The sequence below is a fragment of the Anabrus simplex genome, chromosome 2, assembly GCF_040414725.1.
Source record: "Anabrus simplex isolate iqAnaSimp1 chromosome 2, ASM4041472v1, whole genome shotgun sequence".
NCBI lineage: Eukaryota > Metazoa > Arthropoda > Insecta > Orthoptera > Tettigoniidae > Anabrus > Anabrus simplex.
The window spans coordinates 1,097,315,025-1,097,340,453 of record NC_090266.1 but is presented as its reverse complement, the minus strand read 5'-3'; the positions used below and the strand labels follow the sequence as shown (position 1 = coordinate 1,097,340,453).

General features: G+C 40.3%; 1 protein-coding gene and 1 pseudogene across 1 annotated transcript in view; one reads left to right on the top strand and one right to left on the bottom strand.

Annotated features, from left to right (window-relative positions):
* Positions 1-3,960: 3,960 nt before the first annotated feature.
* On the top strand, positions 3,961-14,434 carry LOC137498506 (uncharacterized; annotated as a pseudogene).
* Positions 14,435-22,600: 8,166 nt separating this feature from the next.
* Positions 22,601-25,429, bottom strand: part of PlexA (plexin A) — a 731,624-nt gene continuing 728,795 nt past the window's right edge. Inside the window, exon 27 of the mRNA XM_067142056.2 lies at positions 22,601-24,309. Coding sequence (XP_066998157.2) covers positions 24,133-24,309 — 177 coding nt within the window. The 3' untranslated portion in view covers positions 22,601-24,132. The remainder of the gene's footprint in view (positions 24,310-25,429) is intronic.

The window sequence follows — 25,429 nt, the reverse complement described above, 5'->3', positions numbered from 1 at the left end:
GATGCGACATCCTACTTACCTGGCGTCAGCATTCCACCTGTAAATGCCAACGGCCTTGTCTCTTTCATCCCATTTTGTAATCAGTTCAATAAAGGTACATGATCTTTCAGCATATATTCAGTAGTTTCATTCACTTTCAGTCACTCCTTCCGGGTGCTTAACATTTTTGTCAGGCAGTGTAGAATAGATCACCTGTCAACCAAAGTACTTCATGATGATGATGATGATGCTTGTTGTTTAAAGGGGCCTAACATCGAGGTCATCGGCCCCTAATGGTACGAAATGAAATAACAAAAAATTCAGATGCATCCACTGACCAAAATAAAATAAAAAATTTCATGAAGAATGAATGGATGGACATGAACCCTACAAAAAGCAAAAACAGTGGATCAGACACAAAAATAGATCGTGAATAATAGTATTACTGACCAAGGGACCACTTATAAAGCACAATGATGCTTGATGTCTATAGGGGTGCAAAATCCACGACTAAGGCCACACAGAATGGTACATGTCGCGAGTAAAGTAGAACCATGGTATTTGTCATTTTGGGGTACTAATCAAAAGTAGCGAAGACTCACGGTGTTCCCACACAAGATGGTACTACTCACAAGTACTGTACTTCGTACAGGTAACGCAGACCTATGGTGTTTCGCACACAATGGCGCCACTTACAGCCAACGCAAACCGATGAGTTTCCTCACCTAGGTGTACTAGTCACGGGTGCCGGTCCCAAGGGCCCCGTGGTGTTCCTCACATAGTGGGTACTAATCACAGGCAACGCAGACCCATGGTGTCGCTCATATAGTGGTACAACTCACAGGCTACGCCCAGACCCGCGGTGTTGCCCACATGGGTACAACGCACGGGTACTGGAATCCACCAGGCCAGGCTTTTTACTGCAACTAATCACAAACTTACTTCGTACCAAGTTAGTGAAACTACTCGCAAGTACATGCAACCCATGGTGTTCCCCGCATGATGGTACGAATCAAGAGTAGTTCCATGGTTCTAATTCAATCATCCCTTGGTCGCCCCTTGTAGTCGCCTCTTACGACAGGCAGGGGATACCGTGGGTGTATTCTACATTTGCGTCCCCCACCCGCAGGGGTTCAAAGTACTTCAATGAAAATTGCTGTATGACAGTAATCGTAACAGGTAGCACAACATGTAACATCATACAAGTATGAAAGGACGTACGGAATGAATAGCTAACACAACTGCCTAGCAGGATCATATGATCATGCAGTTTTTAAGTGCCTCAGGAGAGGCATGAGAAATGAGTAGGGCCTGGAAGTTCATGCATTCGCATGTCTTTTCTTAGGGGTTAAAATGTATGCTTATAGATTATGTGTACGAATTATGGAATTTCAGTTATTTGAACATGATTTTATAGTGCATATAACTGCACATTTTCGTGATTTTGATCAATGCATCATACGCTTCCTCTTGCACCAGTGTTAACTCGTTGTGGAATGTGGCTGGATGCAACAGTGTATTATGCTCAGCTCATAGAATTCGTCAAGGAGATTGTTAATTCATTTTAATGGTGCAAATTTAGCGGCATATTTTCAGGTTTTTAAGAGCATATATGCATGAATTATTTCCTGGATTTTTAGGCCCTAGTAATGTGTGAATGTAAATTCACTACATCATAATTTGAACATATATCACTCATGAACTTGTTAAAAATATGAGTTGTGTAATAATCCGCGCGAGAAAAGCCATCGCAAATGTGACAAGCTGGTCCATTAATAACCGGTGTAATAGCCTAACTGTTGAATTCAGGCATGCAAACGTGCGTCCATTGTGTTGTACAGGTGCCGGATGTCAGCTTGTGGGATAGAGTTCCATGCCTGGTGCACTTAGTCTGTCAATACAAATACGGTTAATGCCGGTTGTGGATGACGCTGGAGTTGTCGTCCAATGATGTCCCATACGTGCTAGACTGGGGACAGATCGGCTGATCGAGTAGGCCAAGGCAACATGTCGACACTCTGTAGAGGAGTTGAGTTATAACAGCGGCATGGGGGCGTGCATTATCCTGTTAGAAAACACCGCCGGGAATGCTGTTCATGAATGGCAGCACAACAGGTCGAATCACCGGACGGACGTACACAACTGCAGTCAGGGTGCGTGGGATAACAACGAGAGTGCTCCTGCAATCATAAGGAAATTGCTCCTCAGACCAGAACTCCCGGTGAAGTTCCAGTGTGTCGACGCCGCAGACAGGTGTGGAACACAGGCGCTCACCTAGCCTCCTAACGAACACACGGCCATCACTGGCACCAAGGTAGAACCAGCTTTCATTGGAAAACACAACAGACGTCCACTCCAACCTACAATGAGCTCTCGCTTGACACCACTGAAGTCACAGGCGGCGGTGGTTTGGGGTAAGTGGAATGGATGCTGCAGGGCATCTGGCTCGGAGCTGTCCTTCACGTAACTGATTTTGAAAAGTTCGTTGCTTCACTGTGGTGCCAGCTGTCGCTCGGATTGCTGCTAAAGACGCAGTCCGCTGCGCCGCAGCCATACGTCGAATACGGCGGTCCTGCCTCTCGGTGGTGCCACGGAGACGTCCGGAGCCCGGTCTTCTTGTTGAGCGTACCTTCTCGTGACCACTGCTGCCAGCACGCATGCACAGTGTAGACATTCCTGCCAAGTCGTTCTGCAATAGCGCGGAAGGAAAATCCACCTTTACGTAGCCCTATTAGACGGCCTCGTTCAACTGCAGTGGTCTGTTGATACTGGCCTCTTCATCGTCGTAAAGGCATTCTCGACCCACTCACAGTCACTCTGTCCAAGCTCACAGGTAACTAACGTTCTCGTACAGTACAGCTCATATTTAAAGCAAACTTGATATGCAAATTCATGGGGCCACGGTAATGCGATTTGCGGGAAATTTGAATCAACGTCATCTTTCAGATATATAAACACGCCTACCAACGTTTGTTCATGTTTGGATATCATTTTCCGCCAATGTATTTTAATATTTTATTGCCTATATTTCCTGCGATCCACTCAGCCTTCGTGATTAGAATTGAGGAGCTATCTGACGGCGAGACAGCGGCCCCGGTCTAGAAAGCCACGAACAACGGCCAAGAGGATTCGTCATGCTGACCACACGACACCTCGTAATCTGCAGGCCTTCGGGCTGAGCATCGGTCGCTTGGTAGGCCTAGGCCCTTCAAGGGCTGTAGTGCCATTGGGTATGATTTTTGTATATTCCCTGCGAACCATGTGACCTTGCCGCGGAGCGGAGGCTTGCGTGTCCCAAGGAAGCAGATAGCCGAGCCGCAGGTGCAACCATATCGGATGGGTATCTGTTGAGTGACCAGACTAACGAATGGTTCATCGAAAGAGGGTAGCAGCCTTTTGGAAGTTGCAAGGACGGCAGTCTTGATGATTGACTGATATGGCCTTATAATAATACTCAACATTGCTTAGCTGTATTCATACTGCTACACGGCTGAAAGCAGCGGTAAACTACAGCCGTAACTAACTCCCGAGGACATGCAGCTCTCTCTGTATGAATGATGTACTGATGATGGCTTCCTCCCGGGCAAAATATTCCGGAGGTAAACTAGTCCCCCATTCAGATCTCCGGGTGGGGACTACACGAGAGGGGGCGATCATCAGGAAGACAGATACTGACATTCTGCGAGTCGGAGTGTGGAATGTTAGAAGTTTTAATCATTGTGGTAGGTTAGAAAATCTGAAAAGGGAGATGGATAGACTGAAGTTAGATGTAGTTGGTATAGTGAAGTACATTGGCAGGAAGAACAGGGTTTTTGGTCAGGCAGCTACCGAATTATCAACACAAAATCAAACAGGGGAAATGCAGGAGTTGGATTAATAAGAAATAGGGCAGTGGGTAAGCTACTATGAGCAGCTTAGTGAAAGAATTATTATCATCAAGATAGACACCAAACCAATGCCACCACAATAGTGCAGATCTATATGCCTACTTGTTCAGCGAATGATGAGGATATCGAAAGAATATATGAAGAGATAAAAGATTTAATACAATATGTAAAAGATGACGAGAATCTAATTGTGATGGGAGACTGGAATGCAGTGGTAGGCCAAGGAAGAGAAGGTAATGCAGTAGGAAAATTCGGATTGCGACAGAGGAACGAAAGAGGGAGTTAGCTGGTTTAATTCTGCACTGATCATAATTTTGTCCTTGCCAATACTTGGTTCAAACACCACAAACGGCGGCTGTATACGTGGACGAGACCTGGAGACACTGGAATGTATCAAATAGACTTCATTATGATTAGGCAGAAATTCAGAAACCAGGTGTTGTATTGCAAAACTTTCCCAGGAGCAGGCGTGGACTCTGACCACAACTTGTTGGTCATGAAATGCCATCTGAAGTTGAAGAAATTGAAGAAAGGAAGGAATGCAAGAGGATGGGATCTAGACAAGTTGAAAGAAAAGAATGTGAGAGATTGTTTCAAGTAAGGTGCTGCACAAGGACTAAATGAAAAGGCTGAAAGCACAATAGAGGATGAGTGGATAGTCATGAAAAATGAAGTCAGTAAGGCTGCTGAAGAAATGTTAGGAAGGAAGAAAATATCGACTAAGAATCAGTGGATAACTCAGGAGATACTAGACCTGATTGATGAACGATGAAAATACAGGAATGCTAGAAATGGCAGAACAGAATACAGACGATTAAGGAATGGAGAGGATAGAAAGTGCAAGGTAGCTAAGGAAGAATGGCTCAAGGAGAAGTTCAAGGATGTCGAAGGTTGTATGGTCCTAGGAAAGGTGGATGCTGCGTACAGGAAAATCATGGAAATCTTTGTAGAAAGGAAATCTAGGCGTATGAATATTAAGAGCTCAGATGGAAAGCCACTTCTAGGGAAAGAAGACAAAGCAGAAAGATGGCAAGAACATATCCAACAGTTATATCAAGGTAAAGTTGTAGATGATTTGGTTCTTGAACAAGAAGAGGCTGTTGATGCTGATGAAATGGGAGATCCAATTTTGAGGTCAGATTTTGACAGAGCTGTGAGAGACTTAAATAGTAACAAGGCACCTAAAATTGATGACATTCCCTCTGAATTACTGACTGCCTCAGGAGAAACCAGCATGACGAGGTGTGTAAGATGTACAAGACAGGAGAAGTGCCTTCTGATTTTTGGCAGAATGTTGTTATACCTATTCCAAGAAAGCCAGTGCTGACAAGTGTGAAAACTACCGCACCATTAGCTCAGTATCTCATGCCTGCAAAATTTCAACACGTATTATTTACAGAAGAATGGAAAGACAAGTTGAAGCTGAGTTGGGAGAAGATCAATTTGGCTTCAGAAGAAATGTAGGAACACGTGAAGCAATTTTAACTTCACGTCTGATCTTAGAAGATCAAATTAAGAAGGACAAGCCCACGTACATGGCATTCGTAGATCTAGAAAAGGCATTCGATAATGTTGATTGGATCAAGCTATTTAAGATTATGAAGGTGATTGGGATCAGATACCGAGAACGAAGAATTGTCTACAATCTGTACAAAAATCAGTCTGCAGTGATAAGAATTGAGAGCTTTGAAAAAGAAGCAGCAATCCAGAAAGGAGTGAGGCAAGGCTGCAGTTTGTTCCCCCCTCCCCCTTTTCATTGTTTACATAGAACAGGCAGTAAAGGAAATCAAAGAAGAATTTGTGAAGGGAATCCCAATTCTAGGAGAGGAAATCAAACCTTTGAGATTTGCCGATGATATTGTTATTTTATCTGAGACTGCAGAAGATCTCGCTAAGCTGCTGAATGGTATGGATGAAGTCTTGGGTAAGGAGTACAAGATGAAAATAAATGTCCAAAACAAAAGTAATGGAGTGCAGTCGAACAAAGGCAGGTGATGCAGGAAATGTTAGATTAGGAAATTCTTAAAGGGAGTAAATGAATATTGTTACTTGGGTAATAAAATAACTAACGATGGAAGAAGTAAGGAGGACATAAAATGCAGACTAGCACAAGCAAGGAAGAATTTTCTTAAGAAATGAAATTTGCTCACTTCAAACAATGATATAGGAATTGGAAAGACGTTTCTGAAGACATTCGTCTGGAGCGTGGCATTGTATAGAAGTGAAACGTGGACGATAACTAGCTCAGAAAGAAAGGGAATAGAAGCTTTTGAAATGTGGTGTTCCAGGAGAATGCTGAAGGTGAGATGGATAGATCGAATCACGAATGAAGAGATACTGGATAGAATTGATGAGAGCAGATTGATTTGGCTAAATTTGACGAGAAGAAGAGATAGAATGGTAGGACACATCTTAAGACATCCAGGACTTGTTCAGTTGGTTTTTGAAGGAAGAGTAGGCGGTAAGAACGGTAGGGGTATACCAAAGTATGAATATGGCAAGCAGACTAGAGCAGATGTAGGATGCAATAGTTACGTAGAAATGAAAAGGTTAGCACAGGATAGGGTGGCATGAAGGGCTGCATCAAAAGTCTATGGACTGATGGCTCAAACAACAACATATTTATTTATTTTATGCCTTTGTATGCGGCGAAGTTAGGACCCACGTCCCTCCCTTACACTTAACCACATTTTGACATATTTGAATGAGTTTTCAAGTTTTTTTAAATTTCATGATTTTGATCAATGTATCATATTTCAATATTTTAGTGCCTATGTGACATATTTTAATAATTTTAATGCTTTTTACTTTATTATTTTTCGTCTGGATCATATTGGCAGTAATGTTGCACACGTGGAGAGGAGTAATGCTGATGTGACGATGTCGTGCAGTGAATCCCCTGCTGCATCATCCTTCCATGCTTTGGCTGGCCACTGGCAGTAGTGCTGATGTGAAATGGTTGCGTGTGATACAAATTATGTTAAATTATGCGTATAAAGTGCGTTGAAAGTCCTTCAAATGCTGAAAGTATGACGAACTTCAAATGGTAGATTAATTTACAGAAAGAGTTTCCAGGTGACTTAATATCTATAGATGAGTAGCCTAGTTACCAACATGGCCAACTCCATTTTTTTTAAAATCGGGGTTATTGCCGATTCATACAGTAAAGAATATGGGGAATCTAATTACGAGATTAGTTAGTATCAAAATCGGCCATAACAGTGTTAATTTAGCATTATAAAAATCAACCTAAGTTACATAAACGTCCAACTCCTTAAGGCATTGGTAACAAAATCGACCAATTATAAGTTTCAGTTTAATCACGTGACTGGCACAGATGTTTGTGGGAACTGGGAGTAAACAGTGGCTGTTGTTGATATTGTGTGATATGAACGATTGCTGTACTAGAACTTTTTAGCTGTTGTTAATAGTTTTTTTTTTTTTTTTTTTTTTTGCTAGTTGCTTTACGTCGCACCGACACAGATAGGTCTTATGGCGACGATGGGACAGGAAAGGGCTAGGAGTGGGAAGGAAGCGGCCGTGGCCTTAATTAAGGTACAGCCCCAGCATTTGCCTGGCGTGAAAATGGGAAACCACGGAAAACCATTTTCAGGGCTGCCGACAGTGGGGTTCGAACCTACTATCTCCCGAATACTGGATACTGGCCGCATTTAAGCGACTACAGCTATCGAGCTCGGTAATAGTTTTATTGTACCGTAAAAGGAATTAGGCAATGATACATCGAAAGGTTACTTTGTGATATGGAGAAAAATATAGAACAGACTCCTCCCGATAAAAGATGGAAGAAAGTCGCCAGACCAGGAGAATGGAAAGGTGCAAAAGAGAAGAAAGTGAGGTTAGTAGTTTCATTTCTTTGAAACTTATTAATGCTCTAACTAACTTGTATTATGTTAATAGATTAGTAGAAACGCGTGTTTGTGTTACTGTTTAATTTGTTTTTGTGTAGGTATGGATCAAAGAAAGTACCAGTATTTCCAAGCTGTAGTCATAGAGGAAAGAAGAACTGCAGTTTCCTGAGAATGATGGACATAAATCAATTCCACAGAGCATTTTATGCTGTACTGTCAAAGCAGAGTCAAGATGCGTTCATAACGAAGTACTGTTCGTTAAATTCTCCAGCTAGACACTGACCAGATAGTGGGGAACGGGGTGAGGAAGGCTACACTTTTGAATATTCCATTGAGAACATGGCAGGAAATAGAATTCAAGTTTGCAGAAAAAACCTTTTTAGGAGTACTTGGCACTACAAAACATCGGGTTGAAGGGATTTTCAAATGTTTTAAGAAAGAAAGATGCCTTACATCCATTGAAACCCGCGGAGGTTACAGAAAGACTGCCGTTTACAATAACAAAGTTCTGTCAGTGAAAAGTTTCATTAAACAGTTTAAAGGAAGTGAATCGTATTACTGTAGGTCAAGAATTGCCCGTATTTATTTAGACTCTAACCTGAGCATAGCTAAAATGTGGAAAATGTACCAAGAAAGAGTCTCCGATGACTTAAAAGTTAAACAATCACTGTTCCGAAAATTTTTTGTTACCAATTTTAACGTCAGTTTTAAAGCACCATCCACAGATGTTTGTTCTACTTGCCTACAACTAACCGAGAAAATAAAGCATGAAAAGAATGAGGCAGTATTGAAGAAACTACAGACTGATTTGACGTTACACACAATGCAGGCTAAAGGATTTTTTAAGCTTCTAAATCAGGAAACCCCTGGCGTGTACATCATATCATTCGACATGCAGAAGAATTTACCCATACCAAAGTTGCCTGATCGAATTTCATACTATTCCCGACAGTTATTGTTGCATCAGGCTTTGCTGTCAATACTGTCAGCCATTTTGCCGGCAGTGTCACATGCTGGACAAAAGAAAAAAGAACAGTTGGAAGCGAGTAATGGCCGCTATGTTTTTGTAAAGTGATGTGAGCTGTATAAAGAAATGTTTTTTAACATTAAATTCAGTGCAAACCAATTGTAAGACTTCCTTAAATGTGTTCCTGCGTGTAATGGTATTACACAACATTTAGTGGCGACCGTGACAGGATATTTACGTCTTGAAGAAGGAAGAATCACCGTACCCACGAGGAACATGGAGCACGGAAGCCTCGATAAATTACTGAAGCATAGGAGAGCGACAAGGACTTCGTTTACGAAAATTGCTAAACAGGTTAGTGATTTGACTGAAGAGGAAAATCTTAATATTACGGAACTTCAATCATTATCCACCTTGTTAGAAAGTAAGATAGCGATTTTGAACGAACTAGATTCGAAAGTGCTCGATTTGTTATTAGACGATGACGAGGCGGATATTGATAAGGAAATGGAAGGGGCTGATGAGTATCAGAAAAAGTATCTGGACCTTAAATTACGTATTTCGGGAATACAGGTTCAACAAACTGAATATGAAGCAGGTAGTGTTGCTAGTAGGTCTAGCAACCAACAAACCAAGAAATTCAAGTTGCCGAAGTTAGAATTCCGCACCTTTGGAGGGGATTTAAAGGAGTGGCTACCATTCTGGAGTCAGTTCTCAAAAATAGATGAAGATCCCGAAATAGCTGTGGAGGATAAATTTCAATATTTAATACAGGCAACAGTAAAAGGATCACGTGCTAGGCAGGTGGTTGAGAGCTTCCCCCCAACACGAATAAATTACAGCAAAGCAATTGAAAGCCTAAAATCCCGTTTTGGCCAAGAAGATCTTCTTGTGGAGGTTTATGTACGTGAACTGTTGAGGTTAGTTTTACACAAGGCCTCGCAATCCAAATCCAGAATTGCATTGTCTCAACTTTATGATCAGTTGGAAACACAGTTGAGGTCACTGGAATCGCTTGGTGTCACAACGGACAAGTGTGCCTCTATGTTATTTCCCCTTGTTGAATCGTGCCTCCCCGAAGACTTATTAAGAATTTGGCAACGCAGTATTCCATTCACCTCCGCTACAAATGCGAAAGACCGTCTCGAGGGGTTAATGAAATTCCTGAAGTCGGAGGTGGAGGGTGAACAGAGAATAAACCTTGCTACATCTGGGTTTGACTTAAAGTGTGAAGGGGCAAAAGAAAAACTGAAGCACAAGGGGAAGGATTCAGACGACAACATTCCTACAGCTATGGGGTTATTAACATCAAATCAACGTAAGGATGACAAATGTGTGTTTTGTGAGGGTCATCATACCAGTGCAGATTGCTTTTCCGCTAGAAAAATGTCAATGGAAAGTAAACAGAAACTGTTAAGGGAAAAGGGATGTTGTTATGTGTGTCTGAAGTCAGGGCATATGGTAAAGAATTGCAAGGCAAAAAACATAAAATGTATAATTTGTGGTGGGAAGCATGTTGTTTTAATGTGCAGACAGTTGTTAGAAAAACATGTCCCCAAAGCAGTTAGCAACAGTGAAGAAAATGCAACTCAGGAAATCACATTGGCAAATGTTTCCGCTTTGCCCAAGGTGTTGTTACAAACTCTTCGTGTAAATGTAAGATCTGATAAAAAGACTGAATGTGTTCGTGCTTTAATAGATACAGGCTCCCAGAAGTCATACATTTTGCGAAAGACGGCTTTAAAGATGGGTTACACTTCACTGCGAAAGGAGATCATCTCACATTCTCTTTTTGGTGGTGTAACAACGCAACGGAATGAGCATGAAGTTTACAGGGTGCGTGTAGGGGACCTGAACGATGAATTTCGGTGTAATTTTGAGGCTTTAGACCAAGAAGTGATCTGTGGAGACATTTCACATGTTACGGAAGGGGAATGGATGAACGAGCTAAAGAAATTGAAGATAGATATCACCGATAATGAGGAAAGTTTGGGGCCTATAGAAATACTTATTGGAGCGGACGTGGCTGGCAAACTTTTAACAGGAAGAAGAGAAGTGCTGTCGTGTGGTTTAGTTGCAGTAGAGACATTGTTAGGCTGGACTTTGATGGGAAAGATTCCTAATACCAAGAGAAGTGAAGAAAATGAAGGCTTGCTTGTAACTTCCATGTTTATTAAAGAGGCAAGTATTACTGATTTGTGGAGGTTGGATGTAATAGGCATTTCGGACCCTGTCGAGAAAGTTACGAAGAAGGAACGAGAAATTGCAGTGAAAGATCATTTCCTCCAAAGTGTTCATCGCACAGAAGAAGGTCGATATCAAGTTCGGCTACCTTGGACTGAGGGGCATCCCGCCTTGCCATCAAACCTGAATCTTGCTGAAAGAAGACTGGGTTTGATGAGGAAGAAATTATCTGAAGACCTTTTTCGAGATTACAATGAAGTGTTCAAAGATTGGTTGGCTGAGGGAATTATAGAAGAAGTGCCTGAATCTGAACGTGTTCATTGTTGTCACTACTTACCGCATAGACCAGTTGTAAAGGAAAACAGTGCAACTACCAGAATCAGACCTGTTTTTGATGCTTCGGCAAAACTAGGCAGTTCTCCATCTTTAAATCAATGTCTTGAAACTAGTCCAAATCTGATTGAACTCATCCCAAATGTTGTGTAATACCATTACACGCAGGAACACATTTAAGGAAGTCTTACAATTGGTTTGCACTGAATTTAATGTTAAAAAACATTTCTTTATACAGCTCACATCACTTTACAAAAACATAGCGGCCATTACTCGCTTCCAACTGTTCTTTTTTCTTTTGTCCAGCATGTGACACTGCCGGCAAAATGGCTGACAGTATTGACAGCAAAGCCTGCCCAAATGTGCTGTTAAGATTTAGAGAAAAGAAGATAGGAGTGGTTGCTGATATTAAAAGAGCATTTTTACAGATTGGTATTCATCCTGAAGACAGGAACTTCCTCTGTTTCTTATGGTGGAACTGTTTTGAAAAACTGGAGGTTAGGGTATTCCGGCATGCAAGAGTGGTTTTTGGTGTAAAGTGTAGTCCTTTCCTCTTAGGATCTGTAATCGAACACCACTTATTGAGAGAAGAGGATTCAAATCATTCTCTTAAAGAAAAGTTACTGCATAGTTTTTATGTTGATAATGTTGTTTCTAGTGTGGACACTGAAGCTGAGCTCAATGCATTTATGTCAGAATCGGTCAAGGTCATGGCAAAGGCCAAATTCGAGCTTAGGGGTTGGGAATGGACAAGTGACAAGTGTCAGAGTGCTCATGATAACTCTTATTCTGCAGTACTGGGTTTGTTGTGGAATCGAGAAAGTGATGAACTCAAAGTTAACATGAGTTGGATTAGAGATTTTCTTTTTGACACCATTACCAAGAGAACAATCCTGTCGATCTCTCACAAAGTGTTTGACCCTATAGGCTTTAGTTGCCCTGTTATGTTGTGTCCTAAATTGCTCCTGCAGAAAATGTGGAAGATGGAATTTGATTGGGATACAGAAGTTGACGATGCTATCAAGAAAGAATTTCTGTCATGGTATGAAGAACTCCCTCAATTAGAAGAAATTGGCATCCCCCGATGGGTACAGAAACCTGTGAATATAGAGGAATGCACTTTACACACCTTTTGTGATGCCAGTCAAAAGGCATATGCTGCAGTAGTTTTCCTCAGGGTAGAGACAAGCGACAACGTTCAGCTTCATCTGTTGGCGGCCAAGACACGAGTCTCTCCGTTAAAGAAGATTTCTATGCCTCGTTTGGAGCTTATGGCTGCAACTATAGGAGCAAGGCTTGCGAAGTCAGTTCTGGACGGATTGGGATGGAAAAATGTGAAGACGTTGTTCTGGAGCGATTCTACTACAGTAATTGCATGGATTACCAGGGGAGACAAATGGACAGTCTTTGTCAGAAATCGAGTTGATGAAATAAGGAAAATCACTTGCTCTGAATCTTGGAAGTATGTCCCAGGGGAACTTAACCCTGCAGATTTACCTTCCAGGGGCTGCAAAGCTAAACAATTAGTTGCTTCTAGATGGTGGGAGGGACCGGCATGGTTGAAGGAATCACCAGGAAAGTGGTTTGCTTGCAATGATGATCCCAAAGAAGATGAGATCAACATGGAAAAGGTTAGATCCCCAGCTGTTGTGAATGTTAACTGTTTGGTTTCAGAGGACCAAAAGGACTGGTATTTCAAATACTTCTCTAATTTTACAAGAATTGTCCGCATGTTGGGGTGGTTGCTAAGGTTTATACGCAATAGCCGCTTACCTACAGATCTGCGTCAGAGAAGTGAATTAACTGTGGAAGAGTATGCCACTGCAGAAAGAAGAGTTGTTCGGTTTATTCAAGAGGACTCCTTTTCGGGGTTAAGGGACGACAGACTGCGAACGCTCAGAGTATTTCAAGACCATGAAGGAATAATTAGGCTGAAAACTAAGATCGCCTACCGAGATGACCATGAAGACTTTCGTCAGCCTGCAGTACTTCCATCACAACACGAGGTAGTGAAGAGGTTAATCATGACGGAACACAAGATACAAGGACATGTAGGATTGCAAATGCTGCTAAATAACCTCAGGGAACGCTATTGGATTTTAAACGGTCGGAAAGCTATCAGGTCGGTTTTGTCCAAGTGCGTCATATGCAAGAGACACAGTGAAAGACATCTTGAAGTTATTTCACCTCCACTTCCATCCAGTCGAGTACGGGATGCTGCCGTGTTCGAGATTGTTGGACTGGATTTAACTGGGCCCTTATATCTACAAGGTGGAATTAAAATGTGGGTGTGCCTCTTTACTTGCGCAGTGTTTAGAGCTGTCCATCTGGAATTGGTATCATCAGTCTCGACAGAAGCATTCTTGCAAGCACTCCGTCGATTTGTGGCTCGCAGAGGAAGATGTTCTGTTATCTACAGTGACAATGGGACGAACTTCACTGGGGCTTCTAATTTACTTCGAACTCTGAACTGGGAGGATATATCTAAGTACAGCACTGCTAGGTGTATTGAATGGCGTTTTAATCCCCCTAGTGCACCTTGGTGGGGTGGATGGTGGGAGCGCTTGATACGCCTCCTCAAAGATTTATTGAAGAGGATATTGGGTAGGTCATGTCTTACTTACGAGGAGATGATGACTACATTATGTGATTGTGAGAGTTTGATGAATTCTCGACCTTTGACTTATATCATGGAAGAAGGTTCTGAGCTAGTGCCTCTCTCCCCTTCTTTATTCCTGCAAGATATAAGGGAGATTGGTGTTCCTGATCTCGATACGATAGACACTCAGAGCCTCAAAAGGAGGTATAGGTACCGACAAACTTTGAAAAGGGATTTGAGGAAAAGATTCAGAAGTGAATATTTGGGGCAGTTAGTGTTACATCGTGAAAAAGAGGGCACCCGTACTGTAGCTGTGGGGGACGTTGTGTTGATTGGGTGTGACAATCTCAAGCGTATAGACTGACCATTGGGATACATAGTTGAAGTTATACCAGGTAGGGATGGTGTCATCCGAACAGTGAAACTCAGAACTGGACAGGGCGAGTTATTACGTCCAATACAAAGGATTTACCCCTTGGAAGTGTCTTCTGATGACCCTATTGTGCTCTCTAGAAACTGTGATTCTTCAGATGTACCAAAGGATGACAACAGTGGTGATCCAGTTGTTACTCGAAGTGGTCGAGCGGTGAGAGTTCCTGACAGACTTGATTTATAAGCAGCAGGTTTGTATTTGTTGGTATTGTTGAGTAGCCTTCTGCTACTCAAGGTGGGAGTATGTTGCATCAGGCTTTGCTGTCAATACTGTCAGCCATTTTGCCGGCAGTGTCACATGCTGGACAAAAGAAAAAAGAACAGTTGGAAGCGAGTAATGGCCGCTATGTTTTTGTAAAGTGATGTGAGCTGTATAAAGAAATGTTTTTTAACATTAAATTCAGTGCAAACCAATTGTAAGACTTCCTTAAATGTGTTCCTGCGTGTAATGGTATTACACAACAGTTATACTGTTACAATTTTACTTTTGTTTCTGGACATTTTACTGGGAAATGGGCGTTAAGTAAAGAGAATGTTACGATATACTCGTGGGCAGAGCACGAAATGAGAAAGTCATCTAAAGAAGTGGCTTCCGCAGTGTTTAATGAACTACAGAGTAAAGCAGATTCAGGTACTTTCAATAATGACGTAAACACTGTCCGTCTTGCCGCGGATGGCTGCCTGGAACAAAATAAAAACACTACAATTTTGACAATGTGCCTTTCATGGTTATTCCGTACCTTGCCAAACATTCGGAAGATGGAAATTGATTTCCCTGTCACTGGCCATTCTTACATGCCGAGCGATAGAGTTTTTGGAACAATTGAAAGAGATTTAAAGGAAGTAGAGACAATTGTTCAACTAGAAGACTACCACAACGTTTTTAGGAAACATAAAATGGTAAAGCTCCTGAAAACCCACTGGAATAATCTTGATTGGAAATCTGAAGCTAAAACATTTGTGAAAGATCCTGGAGCACTTCATTTTAAAATTTCACAAATTAAAAGAGTTGTTGTTACAAGGAAGTCAAACTCGATTACTGTTAGTGGGGAACTCAACTATAATTTTGAGACTGCGCAATCTAACGGTATGTCAGTTAAGAAAAAAGGTAAACGACCGAATGATATTAATCCAACATAACTAGTTCCTGGCATCATAGTAAAGCCATTGAAGATACAAGATGCGAGAAATTTGCTTCAGAAACACTATGGAGAGGAGTGGAACAAACACAAGAAACGGAAATGGTTTCAAAAGATTATTGACGAAAATGACACAAAGCCAGAGGTACCTGCAGAGGCTGATTGTTGTGAATGTCTCATTCGGAATACTGAGGGTGATTTTGAAGTTGTTGAAGTGATTGTGTAGTTTCAAAAAACTGAAAACTATCGTAGAATGTATGAAAGATCCAGTTTCTTATATTTGTCTCATTTATAAAATAATCGCATTTTCTTTATTAAAATTGACAATTTTACATTTTAGATGTTTGTTGAATGCACCTGTCATAAATTTTAGCATTACTGACCATTTTACTATGTTAAATCAGAGCATTAGGCGTGGAGTTCAGTTACAAAGGTGGCCACTTCCATTGTTTTGTTACAAACATGGCCAACTCCATATTTCAACAGTGATTTTCTACTTAACTATGGAATATCATATGAAAATATTTATGTAAATATGATTCTGATGTTGCTGAGAATCTGCATTCAAAAAATTAACCCAGAAGGTAAGTAGGAAATGTATTAAACAGTTTTTTGCCTCTCCTAAAAAATTTTGAGAAATGGAGGTGGCCATGTTTGTAACCGGACTACTCAGATAATAGGGTACTGTTCTGTGGAACATGTGAAAAATATGTAGGAAGTGAGAAAGATTTTCAAGTAGTTCAGCACATAAACACAGCAAAATATAGGAGAATTTAACTGGAAAACTCGCAAATAAAGTGCCTGTTCAAAAACAACTAGTAGGGTGTTTATAAAGTAGGGTTACAGAATTTTCTTATGACTTCTGCCGAACATTTTTAGCTCCTGATATTCCCTCGTGGAAAATTAATAATCCTTCATTACAATGTTTTCTTGCCAAATACACCAAACAACATGTGCCTGAATTAAGTATATTATGTAAGACTTATGTAGAACATTGTTACATTAATGTAATCTCAGATTTACAGAATGAACTACTGGATCAATTCGTGTAGTTGTCTATTGATGAAACCACTGATTCTTAGGGCCCTGTAATTGTCGATGCCTTAAATAAGGAACAAAAGACGTTAAATTATCTTTTTAATATGTGTGAATTGCTGGCCACTAACAATTTAACTGTGACCCAGTGTGTGATGGGCTCCTTGAAATTATTATGGTAATCTGGTATCAAAAACAACCAGCTACTTTTATTTCTTACAGATGCAGGTACTTACATGGTAAAATCAGAACAAACACTCAATTTTCCCAACTTAGTACATACAAGATACTTGCTTAGCACATGCTCTTAGTTTCATTGCTGAGACAATACGCAGTTTTTACCCACTGGTAGATCGACATTTTTTTCTCAAGTATCCTTCGAGAGTACAGTTGCTTAGATCAACAGCACCGAGTATCCCACTTTCTCTTGAACCAGTGTTAACTCATTGTGGAGTCATGCTCAATTCATAGAATTAGTCAAAGAGATTGTTAATTCATTTTAATGGTGCATATTTATGGGCATATTTTCAGGTTTTTAAGAACATATGTGCATGCATTATTTCCTAGATTTTTAGGCCCTAGTAATGAGTGAATGTAAATTCACTACATCATAATGTGAACATATATCACTCCTGAACTTGTTAAAAATACAAGTTGTGTAATCTAAGCATAAACATTTGTCAACTACAGTACAAGTCTGTTATAGCGAGAATTCATAACAGTGAAAAATTTACTCACTATAGTGGACTGACATTATTATCTGATTTTTTTTAAAGTTGGGGGATTAAAGTTGCTATGAAGTGGCAACCAGTATGTTCAAAACTTGAGTTTTTGCAGATGATATGGACATGCCAGCTCACTCGTTAGTTTCTTTTTCGAATTCTGATACTACGTGAAAGTGTATATTAATTTCATTCTGATAAATTATAGTATCACTCCAGAGGCTTCTGTGACCAAAGCTGGAATTCAAGAGGACAAATTGACACAAATATTCATTCATAGGATGAGGAGTAAGAAATTGGGGTAATTTATCAAGGGATATGTTCGATAAATTTCCAAGTTCTCTGAAAACATTTAAGGAAAGGCTACATAAGCAACTGAAGGGAAATTTGCATCCTAGGCAACAGTCCTAAATGCAGATCATTGATGACTGATGGTTTCAGTTTTCTTATTCAAACAGCATCACGTAACCTAACTTTAAAAAAACCCACGGCACTTAACGGCCTTGAAAGAGCTTTGGCCTGCCCAGCGACCGCTGCTCAGCCCAAAGGCCTGCCGATTACGAGGGGCCGTGTGGTCAGCACAACGCATCCTCTCGGCTGTTATTCTGGGCTTTCGAGACCGGGGCCGCCATATCACCGTCAGATAGCTCCTCAATTGTAATCACTTACGCTGAGTGGACCTTGAACCAGCCTCAGGTCGAGAGAAAAATCCCTGACCTGGCCGGGAATTGAACCTGGGGCCTCCGGGCGAGAGGCAGGCACGCTACACCACGGGGCCGGCTAACCTAACTTAACCATATATGTATCGTGAAAACATATTTCAAGCACCAGTAGAGAAATTATAACCTTCTCACTATAAATTTACATGGGAATAACCTTTCTGAAATTTAACTAGACGTGTGAAAAAATAAACTAACCTGAGAAATCAGTGATTTACTCTGCCATTTCTTGAGGTGTATCACATTCTTACTTAATATTAGTATATAGTATTAAAATTAAGCGATAGTTTACTTCAGCCTTTATTTTTATCAAGTTAACAACTGCTATCGGCCACGTTATTTATGCATGTATTACGAAGACATGTCCTCCTTTTTCATTTGATATTTTCTTTACAGAACACAAGTTGATGGGTACTACTAATCGACTCCGAACATTGCTTCTGAATGTTGACGAGACAGCTCGCTAGTGAACACTGCAAGAAAACTATACCAAAGAGGATCGAACACCTTCAATGTAATCGCTCGAGTGCATAAATATCAATAACATAAGAAGTAGCGCACGCTTAATTGCTCATAATAAAGGATGATTCAGTGATAGGGTTCTTGCTGTAACCGAAGAATAATATACAGTTTAATATAGGAATTTTGAAGGCGCAGGAAAAGACCTGTCGTTATAACAGGGTTCTCGCTATAGTGTACTTCTACTGTATCAAACTTACTTGAAGAATGCCTTCATGAAAGCATATTTCAAGTGACAATGCCATCAAATGAAAGTGCACCAAAACAATGAGTCTATATATATTACTTAATTATATGCTCACATATGGTTGCCACAGGTTTCTTTAATTGATCTATACAATCAATTCCAGGGTTATACAAAACACTGCAAGCAATCTAAATGAAAGAATGCAGGCCATGATGGACACACATGGTGTTAAGGAGTTAAAGCATTGGTAGGTGTGGTAGACATCTACGAACTTGGGAAATGGGTAAGTTTGAATCTCATCAGTCATCCTTAAAATAGTTCTCCACGGTGTACTATTTGAACTCCAGTAGTGGTATCTTTCTCATTAGGGAAGTATTGATGTTTTTCCTGTTGAAACCCCCTCACATTTTGATGGTTCATTCCCCATGGTGTAAGACCACATGAAAAAATTGAACTGATCTTTTCTACTGCAACATCTCAAAATCGAAGTTGGAATCCTTGATTGTCACATAAGCAATGTAGCACGGCTGGACATCTTTGCTGGAGAGGCAGAGTGTTTCGCTGTGTGTGTTTTCAAGACTACTGCTTTTGTAGGATGAAAGTAAAGCAAATATGACTAGAAGTGATGGAATGTTCAAAACAGATGACTCTCTGACACCATGCACAATGAATAAGCACTTCATTGCCACACTGTTCCTTGCATATTTTATCTTTCATTTTCAGGCAATACTTAATGGGCACTACAAACTCTGCAGATTGCTCTGTTACATAATTTCCAGTAAACCAGGAATATTTTATCATGTCCCAGAACCTTGGAGATGAGAACTGGGAATGAATGGAAGACTGTCATTTAAGAAAAGTATCTCTGTGGTAGGTTCAACATAAATCTCTTGATGAGACATCATCAGCTCTGAGAATCTGTAGAGTAAATATTTCCATTGTTGGAAGAAACACTTGTCCAAGGGTTGGATTTTTGCAGTGGTATGGAGAGGAATTTGAAGTAGGTAACTTGATGGTTTTTTTACCTGGTGGAATGCCCTGAATATAAGCTAGATCAGTATATGTGGTTCAAGAGTCAAGATTCAGAGCACAACTGTCACCTGAATACAAGGAGCAGGCTTCTCTAAACTACTGTGTTAACTCTCCCTTTCTCATTTTTTTCTGATTTTGTAGCTGTGACAATAATATTACCAGCTTTACATCTTTTTCAAAGGTATTGGGCAGAAGCTTCCTTGCAGGCTCCTGCAACACTATAAATAATTTTGGTAACAGGTAACCGTCCATGCTGATCATAGGCATTATAGTATATGAGTGAGTTAGTTCACCAATAGATTGTGCTGAAGTGTGCATGTGTCATTCACCAACAAAAGATAGGGTCTGTATTGTAAATTGAGGAGGGTGCATAATTAGTAAATCGCCCTTTGCCAGTCTTCACAAATTCCTCCACTGCTTTATCAATTTCTGCATCATCATATACATGGGATAGTGAAACAAATTTAGTAATCTTCCAGCTCTTAATTCTGTGTTTTTTCTTGAATTGATCAATCCATACATGCGTTGCATAGAAAACATCCTTTTTAGGTGGAAGTTCTTGTGAAATTTCCAGAACCCACAATTGCCAGTCTTCATCAATATTTTTTTTTTAAGCTTCCTGAAAGTGAGAATACAGTTTCTCATAGTTTTGTCTTCCAATTCGATTTTACCAACTGATTCTCCACCTGCTTCTTCCACATGTAAAGTAGATGTTCTGATGTAACCAAGAAGAATTTGAAGTAAATTGATGGTTTTGCTGGTGGAATGTCCTGAATACAAGCTATATCAGCAGATGTGGTTCAGGAGTCAAGATTCACAGCACAACTGTCACCTAAATACGGGAAGGAGGCTTCTCTAAACTACTGTGTTAACTCTCCCTTTCCCATTTTCTCTGATTTTGTAACTGTGACAGTAATATTATCAGTTACAAACTGACCCATTTCTCTCTACTTTTGAATTTATTTCTGCAACAGAAGAAAAACCTTCATCGCCAAAATAACTCTATGAGAACTGTAACATGTGAAGAGGATTTAAGACCTGTCCCTATTCTCTTTTATTTGAAACAACTATCAAAATAGCTGCATTACTTCCTGTCAAACTGATATAATAGAACTGGCTCTTTGGCTTATCTGTCCCTGCTTCTCCGCGCATGCTCAAACATCAGCAGGTAGGCTGACAGCCAGTCAGCCAGCAGCTAGAATCATCCACTCCAACCAGTTGCAGTCGCATATAATTTATATCTTTAGTTTCACCCCAGACTTGTCAGTCTTCCAGTTCAGAGCGGCAACTAATTTTTTGCATGAGGGCCCCACCACAACACACAGAATTAACCTCTTAGCATAAAAGCCCGAGTATACTCGGGATTTTATATATTTATATAAAATAAAAACCCAAGTATATTCGGGGATGTCGCTCACTGATCGGTACCTAATTTAAAGGCCTGAATATACTCGTTTCTTGTTGTTTTTCAGTCTTTCCGCCACATATTTATAAAATTATTACTTCAGGTTCCTATTTTTGCCAAAAGATGTCTCCGACTCAACAGTAGTGGATGTCTGTGACTCAGGCAGCTCATTTTCGTGGCCTTTCCGTGTTTATTGCTATCTAAGTGTACTTCATCTGGTTGGTGAAAATGCAGAGTGAAGAAGATTTTGACATTGAGTTTAGTGAGTCTGATAGTTCTGTGTGCATGATGCTAGAGGGAAAAAGGCATGAAGGGAATCCAGGTACATGTGCAAGGAGTGCGATGTAGCATTGTGTGTTGATACTTGCTTTAGGCCATTTCACACAGCCACAAACATATGAACAATGTCATTCTTGTACAGTATTGAGTGTCATGTTATCTTGCTAGCCATCTGTTTAGTGCTATGTTATTTATTTTACATGCAAGTTAAAAGAAGAACCCATAAAAATATCACAAGTATACTAGGGATTTTAAAACAGGAACTTTTCAGTGACTTATATTTCATTGTTAAGTTTGCAAAATTTACTTTCATTGCTACCATTGTCACTGCTTTTCAAAAAAGAGTCTATTTTAACAATAAAAAATTAGGTAAAAAAAGAATCACAATTTTGTAAATAATTGCTGTGTTAAGAAGTTAATCATCAAGATTATAGGTATGGCTTGACACGAAACTTTTCTGTACTTCCATCATCAGTTCTTTCTTACAGAGACCATAGTGACACAGGTTATCACAGTCCAAACACGGAAAATACACAGGATTTATGAATGATGTCCCGCACTCCTAGATGAAAAAATACATTCATTTTATGATATAGAAGGAATAAAAGTAATTGAAACAAATCATAAGTGATAATAAGATTCAACTTTTTTTTTTTTTTTTTTTTTTTTTCCTTAGGCAATAACAATGACTATAGCAAGCACTTCTCTTCATTAACCTTTCAAAATCTTTTGGGCACTGTATCTCCCTTGATTATAAAATAACTTCAACATCCACTTCTCTGCTCAGCAGCTGCACACGTTCATACTCAAGTGAGCTCTCTACCAACCTTGACATGAATTCCAGATTAGAGCTTAGACCAAGTTAATTCAAAACAGTAAATATTTCCAAGCAAGTTATGAATATTCTTGTCATGTTTGTTCGACTTAAAATTTAAGACTTAAGGTTGAACCTCATGAAAGGATTTGGTTGTGTGTCTGTAATCATTTTTCATGAAAAATGTAATGAATTTATTAAGACACATTGTTCCAGTTAGAGAATAATTTTGAGACATGGACTGTATTACAAGAAGTAGTCCACATGCTAGAGTTCATCATATACAGTATATTATTCCTAGAAAATGAAATTTGAATCAAAGAAGCTCACATGACTGTGATAGAAAAAGTCCACTTTTTATTGCAGTATGCTTCGTTTTCAAGTAACACATGTTTACGTGACTACACTACAAAATGGCAGCCAGGTACACAGTAAGAAAGAGGAACTTCACGAGGTGAGGAGCACGGGATATGAAGGCAAATAACTCAAAACAATAACATTTGCATGAAAAATTGCTTTCCATTATAGTGACCAAACACTGAGCATATCCATACAGTAAAACAATAAAACAATAATAATGTGATGATATAAGGGAGACCAACATTGTTCAAAGGATTTATAAAAGCTCATACAGGACATTCATGACATCCAACAACTAAGGTTCAAAGAAAATATTTATATCCACATTACTTCTCCTTATGCATTTCAGCACCAAACAAGATGGCCTCCCTTGGCAGATGCCACACTTGATGCCCATCACATTCAAGAAAGATCCAGTCTTAGATAAATTTACTTCAGTTGTGTGGCTTGCTGGAAACTCGCAACAGAATTTTCCTGAGTTTTGACACACCCTTACATTCAACTCTTTTCAGTACGAAGCGTAAATCGAGAGTTTACACCAATCAAACAAGATGAAACCCATAAAAACGTGCTAGTTGCAACGTTTATCAGGGAATCACACAGAGAGATCGATTGCTTGGTTCTTGTTAAAAAACAGTTGCTGGTAAAGATTATCCTCACGCCACACTGACACACAAATCAGCCACAAATACAGGCAGACAGAAAGTAAGGCCTTCTGGTACCCAGAAGTCCCAAAGTACCATTGAGATAGTGTGCTGTACGCATGTGCATCTTGAACTGAAATTTTAAAAATAAACAGCCTCACACTGACATCTAAACGGACACACGGCTACACTAGTTGAATGGCAAGTCCGAGCAGCAAACTGGATGATGGGGATCCCCTGGGATAAAACTGTACAAATTTACACGTTTCAAGCGTCCTGTGCTGGTTCGGCGTGGAAACTTGGTGCAAGAAGGGAACATGGAAGACATTCAAATCATCGACATACACTTTCAAAGAAGAAACAAAATGGAATGGTATCAAATCGCTGCGCAGAGGAAAACCAAGCAACCGGAAAATTGTGTGTCTAAGTTGATGAATGAATCGGTGAAGAATCTACATCCTTTTAGCGTCTGATAAGTTAACACTGTTGATTGCTGATTATTATCTTATTTCTTGGACTTCACTGTCAGTTGAGCTCCACATCTCCATACCTCCACTTGCCCAACGGTTTCATCAGCGCTATTGGAACCGGAGCATTCGAGTTCATTTTTCCATTACTTTAAACATTTCATTTCTACCGGAGGCACTTCAGGGAAAAGTTCCAAGTTGCAATTCCTCACTGGCATGTCTCACCACAGAAATTTAGCAACAACGTCCTACCGTCACAACTCTAGTACCGACCGGTCATTGAGCAAAGAACAAATGTTACGAGGGGAACTTCCCCTTCCCCCTACCCCGGATCAGTGCCACTCTCTCGATCCACTGCTCAGTCACACTCACAGCTCATTCGCTTTGGATGGATCTATCTTGGGATGTAAGCGCCCTCTAGTCCCACGACGCTGTGATAGCATCACATCACACGCATGCATGCACACACACATTCAGCCATACGTTTGCACTACACTGTGCAGTGATGTTCAACACCGGACCTCAAACGTTGCGTTCGATTCTGGTCCGGCTGACCGCCATCACGGGTTCGATTCTGCTGCCATTATGTTGTGCACTTGCTCCAATTTGTAAGCCAGTCTTTGCTTCTGAGAGAATTCGTCCTCTTCTAATGTCACAGTCAATTGTTCATTATACTTCACTGCATAGGTATACAGCTCATGAAGTGCGCAGTTGGTATTGAACTCGGATGCATGCAACTGGAAAAAAAAGGAGAGACTTTCATTACAAATATCCTCTAAAATTTCACATAAACAGCAAAAGAAAAATTCTGAAAGATGATGATGATGATTGTTGTTTTAAGGGGCCTAACATCGAAGGTCATCCGCCCAATTCTGAAAGAAATGCCTATTCAGATTTTATGGGTGGCCACAGATTACATTGGCTGACACAATGAAGGATGAAAACAACAATCAGGTAAGGAAGAAAAAGGAAACCTTCTGTATGGGAAAATTAAATACGAGTATGGGTTTAGACATGAAAATATTACTAAGGTGAACCATTGGGAGTGTAAATCTGGTCATGAGAAAAGGAGGCAGGAGATAATAGGTATGCTTTTCATCCCCAATTTAACAGCACAAGATCGATCGATCGATCAATCAATCAATCAATCAATCAATCAATATCAATCAATCAATAAATCAATCAATCACTACTGATCTGCATTTAGGGCAGATGCCCAGGTGGCAGATTCCCTACATGTTGTTTTCCTAGCCTTTTCTTAAATGATCGCAAAGAAATTATAAAATTATTGAACATTTCCCTTGGTAAGTTATTCCAGTCCCTAACTCCCCTTCCTATAAACGAATATTTGCCCCAATTTGTCCTCTTAAATTCCAACTTTATCTTCATATTGTGATCTTTCCTACTTTTAAAGACACCACTCAAACTTATTTGTCTACTCATGTCCTCCCACGCCATCTCTCCACTGACAGCTCGGAACATACCACTTAATCGAGCAGCTCGTCTCCTTTCTCCCAAGTCTTCCCAGCCCAAACTTTGCAACATTTTTGTATTTTTTTTTCTTTCTGCTATTTGTTTTACGTCGCACCGACACAGATAGGTCTTTTGGCGACGATGGGATAGGAAAAGCCTAGGAAGTGGAAGGAAGCGGCCGTGGCCTTAATTAAGGTACAGCCCCAGCATTTGCCTGGTGTGAAAATGGGAAACCACGGAAAACCATCTTCAGGGCTGCCGACAGTGGGGCTCTTTTGTCTTTTGTCAGAAATCGCCCAAAACAAATTGAGCTGCTTTTCTTTGGATTTTTTCCAGTTCTTGAATCAAGCAATCCTGGTGAGGGTCCCATACACTGGAACCATA